We start from the raw sequence: 21,199 nt of genomic DNA, 5'->3' as shown, positions 1-21,199 counted from the left end.
CTCCATTAATTCTCTGAATCATAACGAGCAGAAAGCATAGTTTGTCTTTCCATTTATCACAGTGTAATTGAGATTTAAACTTGTTTTCATGAGCTTAAATTCTGTGAAAGAAACAGATACAGGAGCAAGTCTTTTCACTGTTGTAGCATGTCTCCTGCATTTTGACCCAGCTTCTACTCCTGCTGAAACCAATGGCAAAACTTCTGTGGACTTTAGAATCTTGCTTTGTTTTATTGTAATTTATAATTTGTAGTGTAATTGTAACTGCAATTGATAATGACAAGCTTCAGTGAAATAAAATATTTCACTTTTCACTTATAAAATGTTAATGTTTAGGATCATCAGAATAAAGGCTTTTAAAAAGTCATGCTAAAATTGCAGCATTCAAAAGTTCTTGTTTGCAAATTGGAATGATCTCTATCATTAGAAAAAACAAACCAAAAAACCAAAAACTTAATTTGCAAGAAGCAGTAAGTGCTGTGCCATCCAAATTCTTAATTAAAAAGTAGAACAATACCTTTTCTCACATGCTCTTCCTTCTCTCTTACTGTATCTTCTTTTTTTTTTTTTTGGTACTGCAAAGCTTGATATAAAATGTGATGTATGAATCATATCTGATTCAGAGAAATACACGCAAATAAAATGCCAGTGGATATCTTGTATTTTAATGGGCATAAATCTTATTCTGGACACTGACTGCACTTCGCATACTCCTCTTTACTCACCAAGCGTAGAGGAGGAGTTTGGTTTTGCAGGGATGAGCTCACAGAAATGACTCAGCAGTGTGCACAGTCCTGAGGCTGCATGAGATTTCTGTATTTACATACTTTACCTGTGAATGTGTCTGCATGATACCAAGGGACTGACATCGAGGCAGTATCCTTCTGTCCATGGGAAAGAGAAATCTATCAGACTTTTTTGTGCATGAGGACAGAATTTGATCCAGGGGATTTGCCAACATGAAAAAGATAAGGACAGGAAGATAGAGATAGTTGTTTAGAGGAGTTTGGGTGCCCACGCAGTTAAGACACTCCATCTTTGGGAATGCTTCTGGAATGCTTGGAGCTCAAAAACAGTGTAGAAGGATAAGGGGAAGAGCACATCTCCAGGGATTGTAGAACACGTTATCATCTAAAAGTGTTTGGTAATGTGGAATAAAGTAGATTAATATAAAACTATATTTTTGACCTGAAAGTAAAACATCAAGGAACAAAGCTGAATTTGCACCTTTTTATTTTATTTTATTTTTTTTTTTTCATTGTCCCCTGTAGAGAATTGATGCATCTTCCAATTCTAACTTGTTTAATTGCAAGTACTAGGAAAATACAGGTTTTGTGGAACAAATGCATACTCTGTGCTGGTTTAAAGTCAACATACTTCAAATTGCACTCTGTTAATTATGACTGCTGTTCCCTACTTTACCCTTCAAACTGCACTTTCATGTGGTTGGGTAAAAGTTGTATCCCCAAAGTCCTGGTCTTCAAACTGTTTTTGACTGAGAAGCAAACACTCTAGAGTGACAGGAATTTTGCAGAGTGCTCAGTCACAGCCCTTCTGGTGGAGGGCAAGGGAGATCTGCTTGTCTTTGCATCAACACTTCATGTGTCTCTTAAAAAAAATATGTTTTTCAAAGCATTATTGATGCCTATGCAAAAATAGCCATCTCTTTCCCTTCATTATCTGTCATCAATAGTGGGAACCTGGCACTGCTTAATTTAGTCAACTAAACAAGAACTGGACAAAGGAAATACAGGATTTTTTTTCTTCATGCAGAACCTGTCAGCTGAGGACAGCAATCTCTTCCTAAGTAAAATGAAGGGATGCATATTACTGTCACTGGTGGGTTTTCATGGAAACTGTGTGTTTTCAAAGCTGGGAAATACTCTGTTCATTCAGATCATGTAATTTGAATCAACATCTGTAATACAAACTAGGACAGATGAAGCTTTTCTACCCAGTTGTCATAGAAATGTAAGATTTTTTTTTAATATTAAGTTACTATGCTATAGAGTTAACTTGCCCCATTTTACTTCTTGCTTATTCATTCCAGCTACATACATAATTAGAGGAGGAAGGAAAACAACAATTATAAAGAATATCTAAAAAAAGGCAAATTATTAGCTTTATTGTACTCTTACTGATATCAAAGCCAAACTTCAATGTTTTAATGGAAATAGAAGCAAGGATTAAATATAGCTTAGTTTGGATATTGAAATTAGACCAGTAATGTCTCAAATATTAATTCATTTGAAACATCCTAGTCCACTGAAGCGAGAACCATTCAGTGGATAAGGAATTGGCTTGAAGGCTGCACCCAGAGAGTGCTGGTCAGTGGCTCCATGTCCAGGCTGGTGACAAGTGGTGTCCCTCAGGGGTCTACTGGGACCAGTGCTATTTAATATCTTTATTAACGACATAGGCAGTGACATTGGGTGCACACTCAGAAAGTTTGCAGGTGACACCAAGCTGAGTGGTGTGGTCAATACAAGAGAAGGAAGGGATGCCATCCAAAGAGACCTGGCCAAGCTCGAGAAGTGGGCCCACATGAGCCTAAGGAAGTTTAGCAAGGCCAAGTGCAAGGTGCTGCACCTGGGTCGGGGCAATCCCAGGGTCGGGGCAATCCCAGACATGAGGACAGACTGGGAGAAGAACTCATTGAGAGCAGCCCTGCGGAGAAGGACTTGGGGGTTCTGGTGGACTAAAAGCTCAGCATGAGCCAGCAGTGAGTGCTTGTGGCCCAGAAGACCAACTGCACTTTGGGCTGCATCAACAGGGGCATGGCCAGCAGCAGGTCAAGGGAGGGGATTATCCCCCTCTGCTCTGCTTTGTGAGGCCCCACTTGGAATGCCACAGCCAGCTCTGGGGCCCTCAGCACCAGAAGGATGTGGGGCTGTTGGAGCGGGTCCAGAGCAGGTCCATGAGGTTGATCAGAGGGCTGGAGCACCTCTCCTACAAAGAAAGGCTGAGAGAGCAGGGGCTATTCAGCCTGAAAAAAAAAGGGCTCCAGGATGACCTTATTGCAGCTTTTCGATACTTAAAAGAGTCTTATAAAAAGATGGAGAGCAACATTTTGCTTGTTCAGATAATTATAGGACAAGGGGAAATAGTTTTAAATTAGATGATATTTAAAGTCCCTTCCAGCCCAAGCCATTCTATGATTTTCTGATATATTTTCTGATATATTTTCTGATATATAATATATATATATATTATTTTAATAGAGTTAATATCTTTCATATAGATATATGTTAAAATCTTAACACCTCACCGTCTTCAGTGCAGTTACCTTCAGTATGATCATTGCTTTAGTTCTGAGTCTGGATTTCCAGACAGCAGAACTTGAGTGTTGGGTGGGCATTGGCATGATGACCAGCCTTGTCTATAGAGACAGTGTGGGTGAAGTTGTCACGAGCTGAAGAATACAAAGAACTTGAGTGCAACAATACGTGCTTTGCCAGAGGGGCTAAAGGATGGAATCTTATTGATCTTCAGTTTATAAAAAGCAAAGGTGTTTGCCCTGTTTATTGTTTTAGATTGGATCTGAATGTAGCAGTGCTTTTGGAAAAGTATCTAAGAAAGCTTAATTTGGTTAAAATATTGACTTCAATGTTTGACAAAGCAGATGCCAAAAGTGTGTGTAGCAGAACAGTATTTTTATAAATTCCAGAAATAAGGCATGAAGAGTTTAAAAATATCACTTCTAAGACTACTAGAGAAAGCCAGCCTGTTTTCTTCCATTCCTGAATTCTGTGAGAGGACTTAAATGTTCTTTCAGGAGCTGCAAACTACCAGCCACCCTTTGAATGTGACTTTCTCAGTTTAGTTTCCTCAGTTGCCCAGCAGCTGCTTCATTTCACTACAGTGGTGGCCAAACTGATTTCTGTAGGCAAAGTTATTTGATGACGGAGTTTCACAAGGTGTTGAGTAGAGCTGAGAAATACAAAGGTAGCCCCCAATATAAGAAGATACAAGCCTTTCCTTCAGATCACTGAGGTCTCACTGAATAAGTGAGTGAGTGTTGTCTTTACTAACCGTAAACCGTTTGTTCACTAGGTGATGACAATTCTGGAAGGAAGGTTATCTTTAGTTGCTGCCGTATGCCCCCTTCCCAGCAGCTCAATCACACCAGATTGCTGGAGTAAGTTTCTCAATCTTCTGTGTGGATTACTTTACATCTTATATGTGAACTTCTATTAGCTTGGTTCCAGATGAATGAGCTTTCAGGGCAGAGAAGCAGGAGGCAGAGAGTGAATAGAAAAAAGAATGGACAACCTAGTAGTGTTAATACTAAGTCAATGAAATGTGGATGAAACCATCAGTTACTTCACCTGGAATATTGACTAGCAGAAGCAATGCACTGTGTACTGAAAATTAACTGCATTAAGTACAATATTGTTATGTTTAGCTCTCTTATATCTCACTTTGTAATATTTCTTTTTGTTTAAAAGATGATATAACTATAAAATCACAACGTTCTTCCTTTTAAACTTGCAGCAGCAAGGACATGTTTCTGCTGGGACTCACAGTTTGTCATTACAATGAGATCTGTTCTGCCATGAAATGCTTGTTCTTATTAAGTATTTTAAATATTTTTGGAGTTCTTGTGCAGCCATCATTACCAAAATGTTTGAGCACCTTTCAACCAACAATACCCATCATCCCTTGTGAAGGACAGAAGTGTTCTTATCTCAACTTTTGAGAAGCTGAGAGGAATGTTTGAGACCATATTGCTTCATTTGTGTGCTCATCACACCTAGCATATCTCCACAGCCTTAAGCCAAAGCTTGCCTGGGGAGCGTTAGCACATAGGAATAAGAGCCACACCAGTCAGCACCTAACCTAGAGGAGTTACCTGAACAGATTAATAGGAAATGCCAAAGAAAGGAGTGTGACAAACCACATTATCAGATCTAAGAACCTTCCTCAGTTCTGCAGGGAGGCACCTTGATGAAACTAGGATTTCCAGCCCTAGGACTCTCCTGGACTTGAACACTTAAATGTTTTCCTGTATCTGAGCCTACATCAAATTCTCTTTGAAAGTCTGTGCTAAGAGAGAGAACTGAAGGCAAATGTCTAAATGTGAAGCTGCCAATATAACTATCAAGTGATCTGTGTTAGAGTAGATCACTTGATAGTAGACTAAGATGTTGAATTTTGAGGAAAAAACTGTGGAGTAGATCCAGATTGGCAGGTGTTTTGTGATTAAATCACTTAGAGTATTGATTTGGTAAAGCTTTTATAATGTCCCTCCAATTCTGTTACAGCCATGGAACAGGTAATTGTACAGAAACATTGTTTATTTTATGCCCACAAAGCTCTTGATTATTTTTAGAAGTACAGGCTTTCTGTATGCAATGTGACAAGGAATTTGCATGCTATAAAATAAAGCATGAGGCTCTCTTTATGTAAGAATATCTGTTTAGGTATATTTTACACAGATTACACAGATTACACAGAATTTCTAGGTTGGAAGAGACCTCAAGATCATTGAGTCCAACCTCTAACCTAACACTAACAGTCCCCACTAAACCATATCCCTAAGCTCTACATCTAAACGTCTTTTGAAGACTTCCAGGGATGGTGACTCCACCACCTCCCTGGGCAGCCTGTTCCAATGCCTCACAACCCTTTCAGTAAAGAAGCTCTTCCTAACATCTAACCTAAAACTCCCCTGGCGCAACTTTAGCCCATTCCCCCTCGTCCTGTCACCAGGCACGTGGGAGAACAGGCCAACCCCCACCTCTCTACAGCCTCCTTTAAGGTATCTGTAGAGAGCGATAAGGTCGCCCCTGAGCCTCCTCTTCTCCAGGCTGAATAAGCCCAGCTCCTTCAGCCGCTCCTCGTAGGACTTGTTCTCCAGGCCCCTCACCAGCTTCGTCGCCCTTCTTTGGACCTGCTCAAGCACCTCGATGTCCTTCTTGTAGCGAGGGGCCCAACCCCTCGCTACAAGATTTGAAGTTTTGAAGATTTGAAGTTCAAGAAGTTTTGATTTCAGACTCTTTTTTCAGACTCTTTTCTTTTTTTTTTTTTTTTTTTCCAAGTCTTGAATAACTGTTACCACTGCTTACATTAAAATACCATTTAATACTCAAATCAGGGATCAAAACAGCACTATATTAATTTAAGTGGCATTCATTGTCCCAGACTATTCTCAGTCTTAAGATTTACAGTATGATGGGCGAATAAGTAGATAAGTAAGACTGTGGGAGTGCAGTGTAGCAGTGAAGGAATCTGCTTTTGCATAGGTGAATACTCAGTGTCCTTCATACCTGCAAATAGCCACAGCCTAATAAATGTCACAGGAAACTATCTATTTTGTTGAATGAAAAAGGCTTACATGCAATTAAGAAAGATAGCTGGGGCTCTGTTGCAGAATAATAAGATAGCATTGAGAATGACTTGAAAAAGTTCAAATCTGACACAGCAAGAAATTAGGCCAGATTGTACTCCTCCATCATTGCTTTATTTGAATCATTGAGCTGTGTAATAGACTATACAGTATTTTCAATTGTTGGAGAAAGGAAAGGCAAAAGCATCTTACACCATCCTGTAAAAGAATCAATGTACAGAAATATTCTTATAAAACATGCAGTATTATTTCAATATGAGATAAGTAGTGTAGTTCTTTAAATTAGTTTTAAAGGAAATAATCTATGAATGTAGTCCCTATGTCACAAACCGGGGAAAGTCAAACATATTCAAGAAAACAGTTTACAGTAACCAGTTGTAACTAGCAGTAATTAGGGTTAATGGATTTTTTTGAGAATTTAAAATGGTTTAAATTGAGAGAAAAAAAAAAAAAATAAAAAGACTTATTATTTTCAAAAGTAAAACTTGGCAAATAGAAAGGAATTTACAAAGACCAGAAAAGCAGCAAAAATAGAAGTCACTGTCAGTTAAAATGCATCCTTTAAAATATTTCTTGGAAAGCACAGTCTCATACTGTCTTCATCTTTTAGTGATTTGTGAACACCATCATTTTTGTAATTAAATATGTTCTTTTAAATTTCATGCTTTGTACTTAGGTGGAATTATTGACAACACTGTCACTAAAGCAAGATGAACTTGTTTGATAAATACATTAAAGCAAGCATGAATCTGCAGTCATGAGTGTTCAGAGCAAAAATAGCACACTTATTTCTCAGTTAAGAATCCCATCCAGTAAACTGTCTTAAAGCTAAAATGTTCTCTTTCTTGTCAGGTACTTGAAGTATACTCTGGACCAGTGTGTAGAGAATGATTACACAGTTGTCTACTTTCACTATGACTTGAAGAGTCTGAATAAACCATCTCTGAAATGGTTACAAACTGCCTACAAAGAATTTGACAGGAAGTATGTCTCCAAAATATTTGGTTTGCTCATTCTTTTGTGTAATGTCTGTAGCTAACTTCTGTGAAGGAAGCATATTTATCCCAATCCACCGGCAACTAGCTGTTGAGTTTATTTTGCCATTGCAAATTTTTGTAATTATCTCAGTCTGTTGGTTCTCGTATAAATGTCTTCTGTAAGGTACTAACAAATGTCCTAGGTGTTGGAACGGTTATACAAATATATGAAAAGCCTTGGGAACAAGAATTGAGAGGCACTGCCTTTCTGTGCACTATTTAAAAAGAAGCCTGTGGCACCCCATTAGCCATCATTCTCTATTATCTCACAGTTGTGTGTGAACCTTTAATCATCTTAAGGCTAGGATCTATATGAAAAAGGAGAGATTAGTTTCTAAGAGATCATTTCACACAGCACTTGTGGCATTCATTTTGTTTGTTATGTGTAAAGCCTGAAGGGACCCCTGCACTTTGTATATGCCTGTCCTTTGAGCAACAATGGCTACTGCTGATGACTTCTTTTTGAGGGGGTTGGATATGGTGTGGTCTAGGCCAAAGCTTCTCTATATATAGCATTTCAAAAGTGAAAACTAAGTATCTGATGTTTATTCTCTGAAAATGAGTACTTATCAATAGAACTGTAATTTCCTATTGAAATGAGTTAGGCTTTTACTTGTTTGCAAGTTGTTACTTGTGTTACTTGTTTTTTTTTTAAGTTGACTTCAAGAGAGCAACATGACTGGAAGCAAGAACATACATAAATGGCTCTTTGCTGATAGTGGAAGTGTACAGCTGTGTACGTACTGGGGGGATGGTTCGTACATGTCTGATTTTTTTGATCTGGGAGCTGGAACAAGAAGTAAATCTCCAAAAAGACACTGTGAAAAAGATTATTGTGTGTTTCTAGACTAAACTGGAATGTAAATACATGAGCATTTCACACTGCATACCACCCTGCTTTGAAAATGGAAGTTGAGATGTGTACAAAAGCGTTTGGTTGTCTACTGCCAGAGCTCAGTCTTTTGAATCTTACCCTGTAGCATTCTGAAACTCTAAAATCCACTATGCAAGAAAATGAGGTTGTGCATAGAGCTGCAGTGGGAAGGTGTCATCTGAAACATCTAACTGCTTTCATGAGAGACTGCTCTTGGCTCAGCAACAGCAAAGAAAGCTTTTTTTTTTTTTTTTTCTAGTAGGTTTCTGAATATGTTTACTAGAATGCATCTATTGCTTCTATAAATAGGGTAAGGGAGAATAAAGGCAAAGGATCTCCTATATTTTGTATGTGGTGAAAGGTTTGGACTACAATACTGGTTTTTGCTGTACTCTATCAGTTCCTGAAAATAAATCACTGTAAGGAATTTACAGCAGTGATATGGGGAGAGGCAATACCTTCTTCAGTTTTGTTGCCTTCTGACCTGCAAAGTGACCTCTGGTGTATATTGTGACTGGGTTAGGCCAGAAATCTGTTTTCTCTGTTCTCCCATCCTAACCCAGAAAGAAGGAGAACCAAAGAGGAACAGATAAAGCCAGGTAGCTGGGAAAAAGCAGCAAATTTACACTCATCATTTTATACTCAATGAAGTTCTTAGCATACTGTTATTGAGATGCTCACAGCGGTATTTACAGCACAACACAGATGTTCAGCTGTACTAGCCAGATTGGGGGGGGTGGGAGCACCTTTCAGACCTCTTCCATGGTTGTGTTTTGGGGGTCAAATGAAAGAAAGAAAAGAAGAGAGTACAAAGGAAGATAGTAATTAGCTAGCATCATGAAAGTAAATGTTTAACTGGAATAGATAGATCTTGTTTTTAAGCAGAGGCTGACTGAAGTCTTTTGGGCATTTAATTACAGCTCAGGATAATGTGAAGTATGTAAACTTCCATAGAAGTAATGTCTTATGACTGCTACTTCAAGATGCAAGAAAGACATAATATAAACATCAGTAAAACACCTCAGTTGCTTTGCTTGTTAGTTTTTATCATTGAATTTGAGTTCTTATCCACAGTGGTGCCTGTTACACAGCAGGATAGTTCTTGCATGTGTATGATACTGGCTTTGTAAAATCAATGCTATTTTTATTCAAAGATATATGGGCCCAGTTAAAACCCAAAAGGAAAAACTGTTGTAACTGCTGAGCTGGACCCTTTTTTCCTCTTACCACAACCTGTTACATGAAGATTTTTTCTTAATGGTTAATGATTGTTTGTTTTTTCTAGCAATGAATGGTGAACACTGGGGAGGCTTCCCTACTGGAAAGAAAACTTGGCAATTTATAAAAAACAGTTTATATAGAAAAGCAGGGTATTTGATTATGTGTTTTCTCAATTTCATTTTGCAGTAAGATTGAACAAAATCAGTCTTTTTGTGCAGCATGGTTTCCATTTCAGTTTCAGCCTACTAGAATCTATTGAGTACCATGATATAACACTGTAAAATCAAGTAATGCTGTAATAAAGTATTTTGTTTTAAATGAAGGGGACCATCTGATATAAAACAATGTGCAATTGGTGTCAACTTTGGTAATAACTACCAAAGCAAGACAAAAGTAGTAAGAAAGAAAAAGATTAGGTGTAGATTTTACATCAGAAATTTTAGAAAATTTCTCCAGTGTGAAACTCTTTTAAGCAGAAAATAATGGGAAATGAAGGAAAGTCAGTTTCTATGACTCTTCCTTCTCTTCTCAGTTTTTTTTTCAAGTTGCCACTCCCCTCATAATTTCCCTTCCAGTTTCCAGTTATTAAGCTCTCAAGACAACAGACATTGTTTAGGAATGTTATACTATTGTATCATCAAAACTGGCCTTTTACTTATTTATTTATTCATTTATATAGAGTTTCTTCTGAAGTAGGTCTTCTTAAGAATGCTGTATGATATTGCTGTAATAATAGCTTTCATTCAGTTGTATCTTTTAAGTTCTACAGTCTGTGATATTGAAAAATATTCTAACAATTTCATTTTCTTCTACTAGGTATAAGAAAAACCTTAAAGCACTGTATGTTGTACATCCAACCAACTTCATAAAAATTCTGTGGAATATTTTTAAACCTCTTATAAGGTACTTGGCAGTTTATTCAACACATTTTCCTGTTTATTTAAGGATGACTTGTTCTCTAATAATTTGCTCTTAAAAAGCTTGAAGTAAAATATGTCAGGTAACAGCACAACACCCATTTAAATTGCCTTGAACTACTGTGTAAGGTGTGTTTAAGCTTGGTTATGAATAATAGGGTAGAGGATTTTTTCTGTCTAAGAAAAAGCAGTCTTGATTCATAGTAGGTTCAGTGGTATGTTAAAGTAAACACCACTTTAAAAAGCAATTATTCTGTGGCCCATGAATGACTTTTTTGTCCTGTTTAACAGTACTTAGCACAAGAGAACTGGGTCCCTGACTGGAGTTACTGGGTTGCATGGTAAAGCAGATAATGAATGCTTAACCTTTGATCTGATCTCAAATGCTGGGATGAATAGGAATGATGCTTCTAGTGTGTTCAAACTTAATAGACAAGCCCTGAAGTACCCACAAGAATTTGAGATGGATGGTAATGCTGAATGCATTTTACTGGTGGATTCTTTTCCTTTGCGTAGTGGAAACCGATGGTAGTAGCTACGTGGAACCAGCAACAATGGACGGACACTGATAAGTTCTAAGTTGGTTGGGATTTCTTAAGATTTTGCTCCTGATCTTCTGTCACTTTCAAATTCTAACATTTTGCAACATATATTATGAATGTCCTTAGGGTTAAAGGAATAAAGCAACTTATCTCGAGAAACCATAACGAATGAACTAATAATGTCTGTTATGGCAGCAAGTTATTTAATTATAAAGGGGAAATCTAAATTCTAGACAGAACAGAACATGCAAGAAGCATGTGAAAATTAAAAAATAATTACAGCTTGAAATCATTCTGGAATCTGTTGTTCTTGAAACAAGAAGAATTACTGTAGATATTTATTTTGACTGGCAGTGAAATAAATGCCAGAGATCCAGGACAGAGACCACTGGTTAGCAAAGTGTGACAGAAGTAGGAAATGTCAGAAGTTTTAAGGAAATAGAAACATTCTTAATCTGTATTAAATGACTCAGGCATGGCCAACTCCTTTTTCAGAGGCAGCTGAGAATGATTTATGGGGTATTGAGAAGTCAGCTTCAGGCCTAAGATGTCAAGCCAGGCATTGTGTGCTTAAGGAACAAAGCTTAATGGGGAAGGAAAGCTGTTGCCTGGGTGTACTCAGTGATCATACCACAGCATGGAACCAGTACGGGCTCCAGGATTTGGCTACATACTTTTATAACCCTCCTTGCACTTCAAATTTTTGACAGGAATAACATACTGTGGGTGTTAATGCGCTCGTGGACCCACAGGTGGATAACCACTGTGTTATTTGTCTAGAATAATAGTTGGCTGATAATACTTAGATCAGAAAAATTTAGTTAACTCTTCAAGTATTAATTTTCTCTGGATATTAAGATGATAAATAAAATTAATACTTTTTTTTTTTTTTTTTTTTTTACTTACAACAGTATGTTACACTGATACACTAGCATTTAAATCCTTGTTTACTTTGGATGTGAAAATGAGTGATGCTGTTAAACATAAGCATTTGTATCTGGCATAGAAAATTCAAACCAGGGTTTGTAACCTGTTATGGTTTAACCCAGCCAGCAGCTAAACACCACACAGCTGTTCACTCACCCTCCCCCCTCCCTCTCTGGGATGGGGGAGAGAAATGAGAAAAAAAAAAAAAAACAACTGAAATCTATGGGTTGAGATAGGGACAGTTTATTAGGACAGGAAAATAAAATAATAATAATAATAATATGAACAAAACACGTGATGCACAATACAATTGCTCACCACCCGCTGACCGATGCTCAGTCTATTCCCAAGCAGCCGGCCCCCCACCCCGGCTAGCCACCCCTATATATTATTTAGCAAGACGTCAGATGGTATGGAATACCCCTTTGGCCAGTTTGGGTCAGCTGTCCTGGATCTGTCCCCTCCCAGCTCTTGCTGCACCCCTAGCCTGCCTGCTGGCAGGACAGAGAGAGAAGCTGAAAAGTCCTTGGCTTAGTGTAAGCACTGCTCTGCAACAATTAAACATCAGTGTGTTATCAACATTAGTCTCATCCTAAATCCAAAACATAGCACTCTACCAGCTACTGGGAGGAAAATTAACTCTCTCCTAGCTAAAATCAAGACATAACCTTAGATGCATGATCATCTTGTCCTTCTGAACACCCTGCTTTCATTGGGATTGAGTATTCTTGGTTATACTCAACTTTTACCACTGTATACCTGGATACTTGTTTTGACTCTGATCTGGTAATACTCTACTCGTTAAAAACAAAGCAACCAACCAACCAAACAAAACAACACCACATGACCAACAGAACTTTGTACACTGGGAATAATAATAATGATTATTATGACATGTTATATGTAATACTTACTATGTCATAATAATACTACTAAATAATACTACTAAAATAATAATATTATGAGAAAATAATTGAAAGCATGACTAAACTCTGAAAGTCCCTAAGTCACTTATAGAGAATTCTTTGTTAGCTCTTACTTATAATTTTGAAATCAGAGGCCAAAAAAAAAAAAATGCTTGGAAAAAAGACAAGCTGGAAAGCTCTGAAGTTGTACACACATGGACAGATAGCTATCAGAATTACAGAATCACTTGTCTGCTAGCAAAATTTTGCACTTTGCAATTAAAAGCTCCTAAAATTCTGAAGCAACTTGCGTTTGTACCATCTCCCACTAGAGGGAGAGTGTGTATATATGTTTGACAGTTCAGTGATAAATTCATTACTGTGAGAGAAATTTTCTCCAGTTTTGCTATCAAAGTAACTTGCAGCAAAGTACAGTTTTTATTGTAAACACCTACTACTTTTCTCAACAATTCATTACAGGACAGATATTTTGTATTGCAGAAAAATATGAAATTATTTAGGACCACCTGTAACTGAAACTCAAGACCTAACTACTGATAGTTGGTACTTCGAATTTGAAAGTCTGTTTTGTGCAATTCTTCAAAAGAGCAAAGAAACAACTTATTCAAGTTGTTTCCTAGAAGCTATTCAGCCCTTTCCAAAACAGATACATAATGATGGCCCAGCACAGTATACGCTGTCCACTCTTTGAAAGACTTGCCCATCACTTACTACTTTATATTTTTTTGTCTACGGTCCCATTGTTTTGTCCTTTGGTAGGGAGGAATACCTAAATAACACAAACGTGATCTGTTGGCCACGTAAAAGAAGTTAACAGTTTTGTTAGCAAGCCCTGTAATGCTATGTGAAAGCTGTTTTTCAGTATCATTTAAAGCAGTGTTTTTTGTATCTATGCAAATCACAAAACATTCAGATGGAAGTCAGTTATTTTTATTCAAATCAGACTCTCAGGCATGCACTGTATACATTTGATCATATGAAATGAAATAGATCTTATTTCTCATGCTGCTTCAATTATAGTCTAATTTTGAGTTGCATCAGCACTTACATTTTTGTAATGGAAACTAAACCCTTCATAAATGTTCCTCTCATGCTGATTTTTATACTTCTTTGCAATTTTTTTAGCCATAAGTTTGGAAAAAAAATCACCTACTTGAACTATTTAAGTGGCCTGAGAGAACATCTCAAATATGACCAGCTTAATATTCCTCAAGAAGTCATCCAGTAAGTGGCAAGTTTCAAATACTTAGTCTCACCTTTTAACAGGTAGAGTTGTGTCATGTTTATTGTATTCCAAGCAAAATCTAATCCTATTTCTTCAATGATTCAAAGTCTAATTTACCTATCCTGCTTGGTTGGATTTATTTCTGAAAGCTGCATTTAGCATGAAAGACATGCTAAAGTTTTTCACATGTTTAGAGAGGAGAACCCTATATAGTTTTCTACAGATCTGAAACATCTACTTCTCAGTTGTGGAGCATTTTCTTCATGTAATTGTAGCCTCTGTGTGAGCGTTAACAAAACCAATCCTTATGTTAATGCTTGTGAGTGCCACATAATGTTCATGGGCAAAAATAACAATCCTGATGTTTTTGCTTGCATATTGTAACAGATCAAGTGACTTCCTTTTGATAAGAGCATTCACAATCAGCAAAGAGTTGATTGATTTTAAATTTTATGGATACATCTATTGTTAGCAGATCCATTACTTTTATGTTGTGTATGTATGTTTGTTAGGGAGGAGTAATGAAGAGGGAAAGAAAAAGACATGCACAGGGTTGGAATTGTCAAGTGCTGGTATTAGTATAAATAACAGTATTTACAACTCAACGCTTTACATGGAAATGCTTTGATGTACTGACAGGAAGTGATTTTATGTCTCTGCTGACTGAAAGTAACTGGAAGCATTGTGACTGTTATTGATGCCTGTTGTGTTTTTACACACCTTTTTGTAAATAGGGAATAACAGAAAATACCTTACAGCTCTAAAGTTATAAATTGGATTGCATGGCTGCAAAAGAGAGGGAAGTTATATTTTGTGTAGCAAGTAGGCTTTAAATTATAGTGCGTTCCTAGTTTTTTGGACATATGGACACATCTGTTAGTGCATTCTGTTGGCTGAAGCAAAAAACTCTTCTGTGTCTTGCTTAAGGATTCTTCTGGAAATACTACTTAAAAAAATCCCTAATTCTTACATTAAATTAAATGTAATTTCTGTAAGACCTGCAGCATATACACTATTGTCAGGAGATTAGTATTATGAACAAAAATGGTACCTCTTCGTACATGCAGTTCGTTGGCTGTGATGCAGAGAAAATCAATGATTTCTTGACTTTTGCAGACATGATGAAAATCTTTGGGGGAAACAGAAGGGAAAACTGCCACCTGTTGTTAAAATTCCTCCACCAAGACCACCTCTACCTACCCAGCAATTTGGAGTCAGCCTACAATAGTAAGCCATGAGAATTCTGTAATACAAGATTTCTATATCCTGCAGCCTTCTATAATGTGCAAATTCACTGGACACAAAGTCAACAGATGTTTCGTTTAGTATATGTTTAGTTTCTCGTTCTCTTTGAAAGCCGTAAAACTACACAGCTAGGCAGTAGCTTTTATGAATCCATGACAGGTCTTAGTCCCAGTGACAAGCAATAACAACAAGAAAAAAAAATCTTCTAACTTCCAACCATAGTCATTTCTGTCGGAGATATGGAAAACTATCTTCCTATGGCATCCTTCTCAAGGGTGGCTGACAAATACTGTTTGAATTCAACAAAAACAATTCAGTTTGTCTGATCCATGGACATCTGTTGGATTTCTTCCCACCCCCAAGTCTGCTCTTCTGGTTCTAATGATTCAGCTTTAAATGAGATATAAGATATATATAATTTTCCCCTGGTTAAATATTAAGCATCATTCCTCTCTGGAAGGCCTGATATTAGAACAATCAAGATCTATTGTGTAAGAGCTACTATGACATTAACTTTTATGATACCTTTTTAGAGTCTAACCTAACACTTGAAACGTGACTAACTCACTTTCCTAATTCAGAAAATATCTTTTAGGTGGGCTTCACTGGGTCATTAAGAAGGACAATGTTTTAAGCCACTGCTGCAGTAGTAAAGGTGGGACTGTTGGCTGGCATCAGGGCATGCTGTCACTTGCCTCCAGCCCAGCCTGGCTGCTCAAGCAGCTCGATCTAACCTCTCACAGGCTTATGTGATCAGACAGCATGTTGTGTGCCTCACTTACCATCTGCTACTGGTATTTTATTTTTCCGTGCCTGAACAGTGTCTCTGAACAGTGTGTTTGACTGAGTTGCACATGATGAGTGTGCAGGGGCTGTTCTTCCTGGTTCTGCTGCTTTCCAGTTGTGTTACCATCAGTAAACTACATCCATCTCACATGCCTCAACCTTTGCAAGTATATAGAGGGTGGCTGCTTTAAGAAGAACTTTTATGTGGAAGATCTGTCAGTGGAGAATCACTGAGAGAGGCATTACTATCATTTCTGGTCTGGAGAGTTCTACCACTCACTAAAGAGGTTCCTTGTGTGAGTTCAGTTCAGAGCACTCTGATGTCCAAAACTGAAGCATTGTGGATATTCATCATTTGCCCACATTTGTCCAGATCACTTCTTGCAGAAGAGGTAGTGCTGCATTACCATGTAGAAATTAAAATAAACAAATCCCCTACAACTTATAAATGAGTAGAACTGATTTTTACTGGATTTAAAAAGTCTTACCTTTTTTTGAAAAGTAAAGCTGATGGAGGAGAGAGAAAGGTATATGTTGAGAGCTTCTAAAATCCAAACCAAAAAAAAAGCATTAGCTTTTATCTTGACAAATTAACTGCTTTTGCTAATTTCTTCTACTTTTTTGATCTCTATAGTCTGTAATGTCAAAATGTCAGTGACCTCCCACCAAAGAGACAGGTGAGGTTGTTTCTGTTTTCTGAAGAGAGCAGACTTGCCCAGTTGTCTGAATGTCTTTCCCAGGATATTTGATCTCCAGCCTGGATTGCCTGGGTGCCAAATTCTCATTGTTTCAGTCATTCAAAACACTTTTAAAGTTTTGAGCTCATGTTAAAAACAATGTGATTTTCTTGAAATGTAAAATAACACAAGTGAAACAAAAATCATCTTCGTGGGTATATCAGACAGAACAGTCTTTCTGAGCAGGTTTAGCCCATACTTTATTTTTCAGTCATAATTTAATGGGAAAGCATGCTTCAGTTTGACAAGTATTTTAGAATGTTATCTCAGAGATGGTGGGATATTTTACAAGTTTAGTATTAGTTATGTCTTCCTCAGTCTTGCTAACTCAAACTTCTCATGTGTAGAGAGAGTGAGCAGAATAACAACCATAATGAACCAGTTTAAAGGTTTCTCAAGCCTTATGCCATGTCTCCAATAGAGGACAACAGCAGATGCTAGTAGGGAGCAGTGTTATGAAAGGGCAAGCATATGGTGATGCTTCCTCTGGTATAATGTCACAGCCTCCAGTCCGTGATGACTTATGGAGGAGAGTACTACAGTGCTATGAAAATTAGTTTCTGTTACTCACCAGTAGCTATCACTTTTATAAATCCAGAGATTTCAATTTCATGTATTGTGTTCATGTAGCGGGGCTAGTTCCCTGTTTATCCAGCAGTGCTTCCTTCACACACAAAATACAGACCAGCAGGAATTACCTGTTCAAAATACATCCTCACTACTTTGCACCATGTGTCAGGTGATTTTTTTTTTTTTTTTTTTTTTTTTGTAAAAACCATTAGTAAAGATTTTTTGCTAAAAAGGCAAGAAAAAACTGGGGAGGGAGAGGGAAGGGCGCAGACCCATTGTGTATGGTGATCAGCTAAATACAGCTCAAAAGCACAAATGAAGTTTCCTAAATTTGCAACAATTAAAAGGAATTAATAATTGACCAAGGGCCAAGTTGTATCATTGTCCTCTGCTGTATGTTCAGCAAGCTCCTACAAACCCCTGTTGCATCACCCTATTGCCCATGTAATCAAGGATGACTATAGCTGAGCTCCACCACAGAACAGAGTTGACCTTGACTAGCTGTTGACATTGTTCTGTTTTTTATGTTTGGTTTTAAAATATAAAATTAAATAACTTTTGTGGGAATATAGGAAATGCTTTCATTTCCTATCTAGTTGAGGGCAGAGAAAAAATCACAAAATTGCAACAACCGTACAGCTTTTGCTTGTTGAATTGTTATCATAAATATTTCAGGGTACTTTCCTTTTGGTCATAATCTGTTTGTGCATGCTGTGCATGCATGACAATGGAGGAAGAATGCATTTGAAACCGAACCTCAGCATGTCTCAGCAGAGAAAAAATGAAAAGGAGAGGAGGAGAAGAGAGAGAGAAATTATCAGCCCAGAATACTTAATGACACTTCAGAACAATGTGTGGAGGCCCTTCATGATAACTGTCCACAGACTGGAAATGAGTCATTGGATGTATAACATGTCACAGTACCTAATAATATATTTCTATAGTGGGGAACACTCAGTCTCCCTGGCTACTGTGTTTACTGAAATAGATCCCTCTCATATCTGACATATTGTTGCATTATGATTCAGACACCTGAATCAGTTACAGAAAACTATACTGTGCAGTGAAATGCTCTGTTTTGCCCATGTCTCTTAGAAAGTGTAAGAGACCTTGCATTTCAAATTGCCTGTCGTACAGCCTGATCTCCAGTGGCAGTTTCCATAGTCCGTCACAGAGCACAGCTGCTCATCACACCATTCTGACCATTCTGAACAGAAGAAAAATGCATATTACTTGACAGGATCCACAAAGAGAAAATAGGAGTGTAATTTCATTGACCTCTGAGCTGGTCTGATTTACTGAGGTAATATCCCTATTATTTGGCTGAGGTAATATCCCTATTATTTTCTGTCACCTTAGGTCCAGTAAACTGAACACTATGTCCCACATTGTGAAATGTGAAAGTATGCATCCAGACTTTCCCTGGTGTTGGAAAAACAGAACAAACCTGGCATGTGACTTTCTACTCTATTTTAAAATACAATTTATCCTGAGGTCCTCTTTCATGTGCTTGGAACAGAACCTTTCCTTCAAGAGGAAAAAGAATCCTGTAGAAAGTGGCAAATGTGCAGAAGCTAGGGTTTTATTTTCCTAGAAAAAGAAAAATGATGTATAGGTTTTATTATTACAAATTATAGCCCAGTTATTTGTTTCACCTCTCTGACAGGTAAGCTTACACTCAGCAGGTGCAAGAGCTGTAAATAATCAGTTTGCTATTTATACCCTGAAATGGGGAAACACATTTATGGGAAACAGTAGTAATTAGAAAACATTTATAAAAAGCTGCCAGGTTGCTATTTGGTGCCTCTGGAGTGAACAGCTGTAAGAAAGCAAAAACAATCAGTGCAGCTTCAGAGAAACTGAGAATGGATTCCATGAGCTCAAATTGTCAATAAAGATGTAACAGCTTCCAAGCAAATTAAAGTCTTTATGATGTTCCCATTTAAATGAATTGGACTTTCAATTATTTTTTATAAAAGTTGCCCTAGAAGTTTAAGGTACTGACTTGAATACATGAAATAAAATTATTTGGCACACAAGGAATGTGTCATAACTGCCCTATGAGAAAGGCTATAATATTTTTTTGTCTTTGTCTTGATGTGCTGCAACCTTTCTTTCACTGGTATCCCAGATGGTGACCTTGGAATTGACCTCATCTCCCAACACTTTTTCTTGTTTAATACATTTCTGGGGTATATCATTTCACTGGGGATTTCAACTTTGACTGTAGTGCAGAGAACCCCTAGAACCTCCTTGCATTTGTGGTTTATTAGCAAGGCTCATTTATGAGTGGGGCTGCACAGTCACTGCCTGTTCTCTTCTATTTTGTTGTATCAGGGTTGTTAGACAACAGTGATCTGCTGCAAGAGAAAACAATTCCCATACAGAAGCAACCTTTCAGAGCATAGTATGTGGTTCACATGTTCTATGTTTATGTGGCTGTGTTCCTTTTGCAGGGGCTGGTATAAGAGCTCACGGCACTGCAGCAAAGCTGCTTTTAAATTTTTTCCTCCCAAGTGTCTAGATGGACGTTGGGTGAAGGGGAGGACAACCTGGCTCTCAGAGCTTCTTTTGAGAGTGCTGCACATCTCCTGCATGGTTGTAACACTGATTTTCTGTGCTATGGTGTCACCAGCATCTGTGAAACTGCTGGAAGTTTGTTGGAGGTAATGCTGAAACCGGAAGGAGAGGGAGAGACTTAGTACTTTAGGAGTAACAGAATTCATATCCTGGAAGTGGCTAGGAGGATTATGCTGCTGGGAGAGAGATTTTGCTCAGGTTAAAAAAAAAAAAAAAAAAAAAAAAAAGGGTGCTCAGGTACCTGATTGTCACTGTGGGTAGGAAGAGGATGCTCAAATTTATTTGGTCAAATTACTAAAACTATCATGTTGTGAATGTGGTAGGTGAAACTGGAGTATATTTTCTACCAAAATTCCTATGTCTGCTTACATTACAGAAAATTCCTCTCTCCTACAGTTCCTGTTACATATAGATACAGCACTGTCTCCACAAAGTAGTATTAATACATACATAGATCAGAATTGAATTTTATACACTTCAGGTTCTGGTATGGATACTTTGTTGAAGAAGAGCAGGAAAAAATGTTCAGTGGATTGATCTTTAGTCAGGTTTTATAGGAATGATACAGACATATGTCAACCACATTTGGCAGAGGAAAGGGCTCTCACAAATGCTACATTTCAACAAGCTTTTAAAAATCACTGTCTGGAAGGGGGGTGGGGAACTATAGCACAGATTTAGGTTCTTTTTTGTCTTTGGTCTGCTGATGCACCAGTTAGTGTTTAGATGGTGATTAATTATGAGTTGCTCCTAACATGAGGAAACGTGAGGGAAAGAGGTGAGGGGAGGAAATGAAAGTACTGTGGAAGTGAGTTTATAACATAAGGAAAGTATCTACAGTCACTATGATGAGGAAACTGATAGGACATAGGATACAAATCCATAGCAGACCAATTTCATTAGTTCTGTGGCTCAAGGGACAGCTTATTTCCTTTCAAACAGCAGGGTGGTCTAGGTATTTGAAGTAGTAAAGCAAGATCCGGGAGCTGGATAAGCAAGTTTATCCCAATCACTTATCAAGTTGTATTGTTTTACGTAGCACTAGGGGAAGAGACACACTAAATATGCACAGTAGAGGAAAAAGAATATGGTCCAAGAAGATCTGGATAACATTCACAGACACGAGTGCCTGGAAAGAGGTTGGATGGTGAAGACAGGAAAGAGGAAGAGCAGGACTGGGTGGACAGTAAAACTAACTGGAAGAAATGGCACTGATGGCTCAGCATTGTGTCACTGAGGTGATGAACTAGATGAAAATGTTTG

The 21,199-nt window shown here is 37.8% G+C and overlaps 1 protein-coding gene across 1 annotated transcript in view; it reads left to right on the top strand.

Moving 5' to 3' along the window:
* ARHGAP8 (Rho GTPase activating protein 8) overlaps positions 1-21,199 on the top strand; it is an 88,983-nt gene that overhangs the window by 42,504 nt on the left and 25,280 nt on the right. Inside the window, exons 5-10 of the mRNA XM_035315353.1 lie at positions 4,054-4,138; positions 7,202-7,333; positions 10,298-10,384; positions 13,919-14,017; positions 15,135-15,245; positions 18,494-18,590. Coding sequence (XP_035171244.1) covers positions 4,054-4,138; positions 7,202-7,333; positions 10,298-10,384; positions 13,919-14,017; positions 15,135-15,245; positions 18,494-18,590 — 611 coding nt within the window. The remainder of the gene's footprint in view (positions 1-4,053; positions 4,139-7,201; positions 7,334-10,297; positions 10,385-13,918; positions 14,018-15,134; positions 15,246-18,493; positions 18,591-21,199) is intronic.

Source organism: Oxyura jamaicensis, chromosome 1 (genome assembly GCF_011077185.1).
Source record: "Oxyura jamaicensis isolate SHBP4307 breed ruddy duck chromosome 1, BPBGC_Ojam_1.0, whole genome shotgun sequence".
Taxonomy (NCBI): domain Eukaryota; kingdom Metazoa; phylum Chordata; class Aves; order Anseriformes; family Anatidae; genus Oxyura; species Oxyura jamaicensis.
Note: the sequence above shows the minus strand (reverse complement) of the source record. Positions and strands in the feature narration are given on the sequence as shown.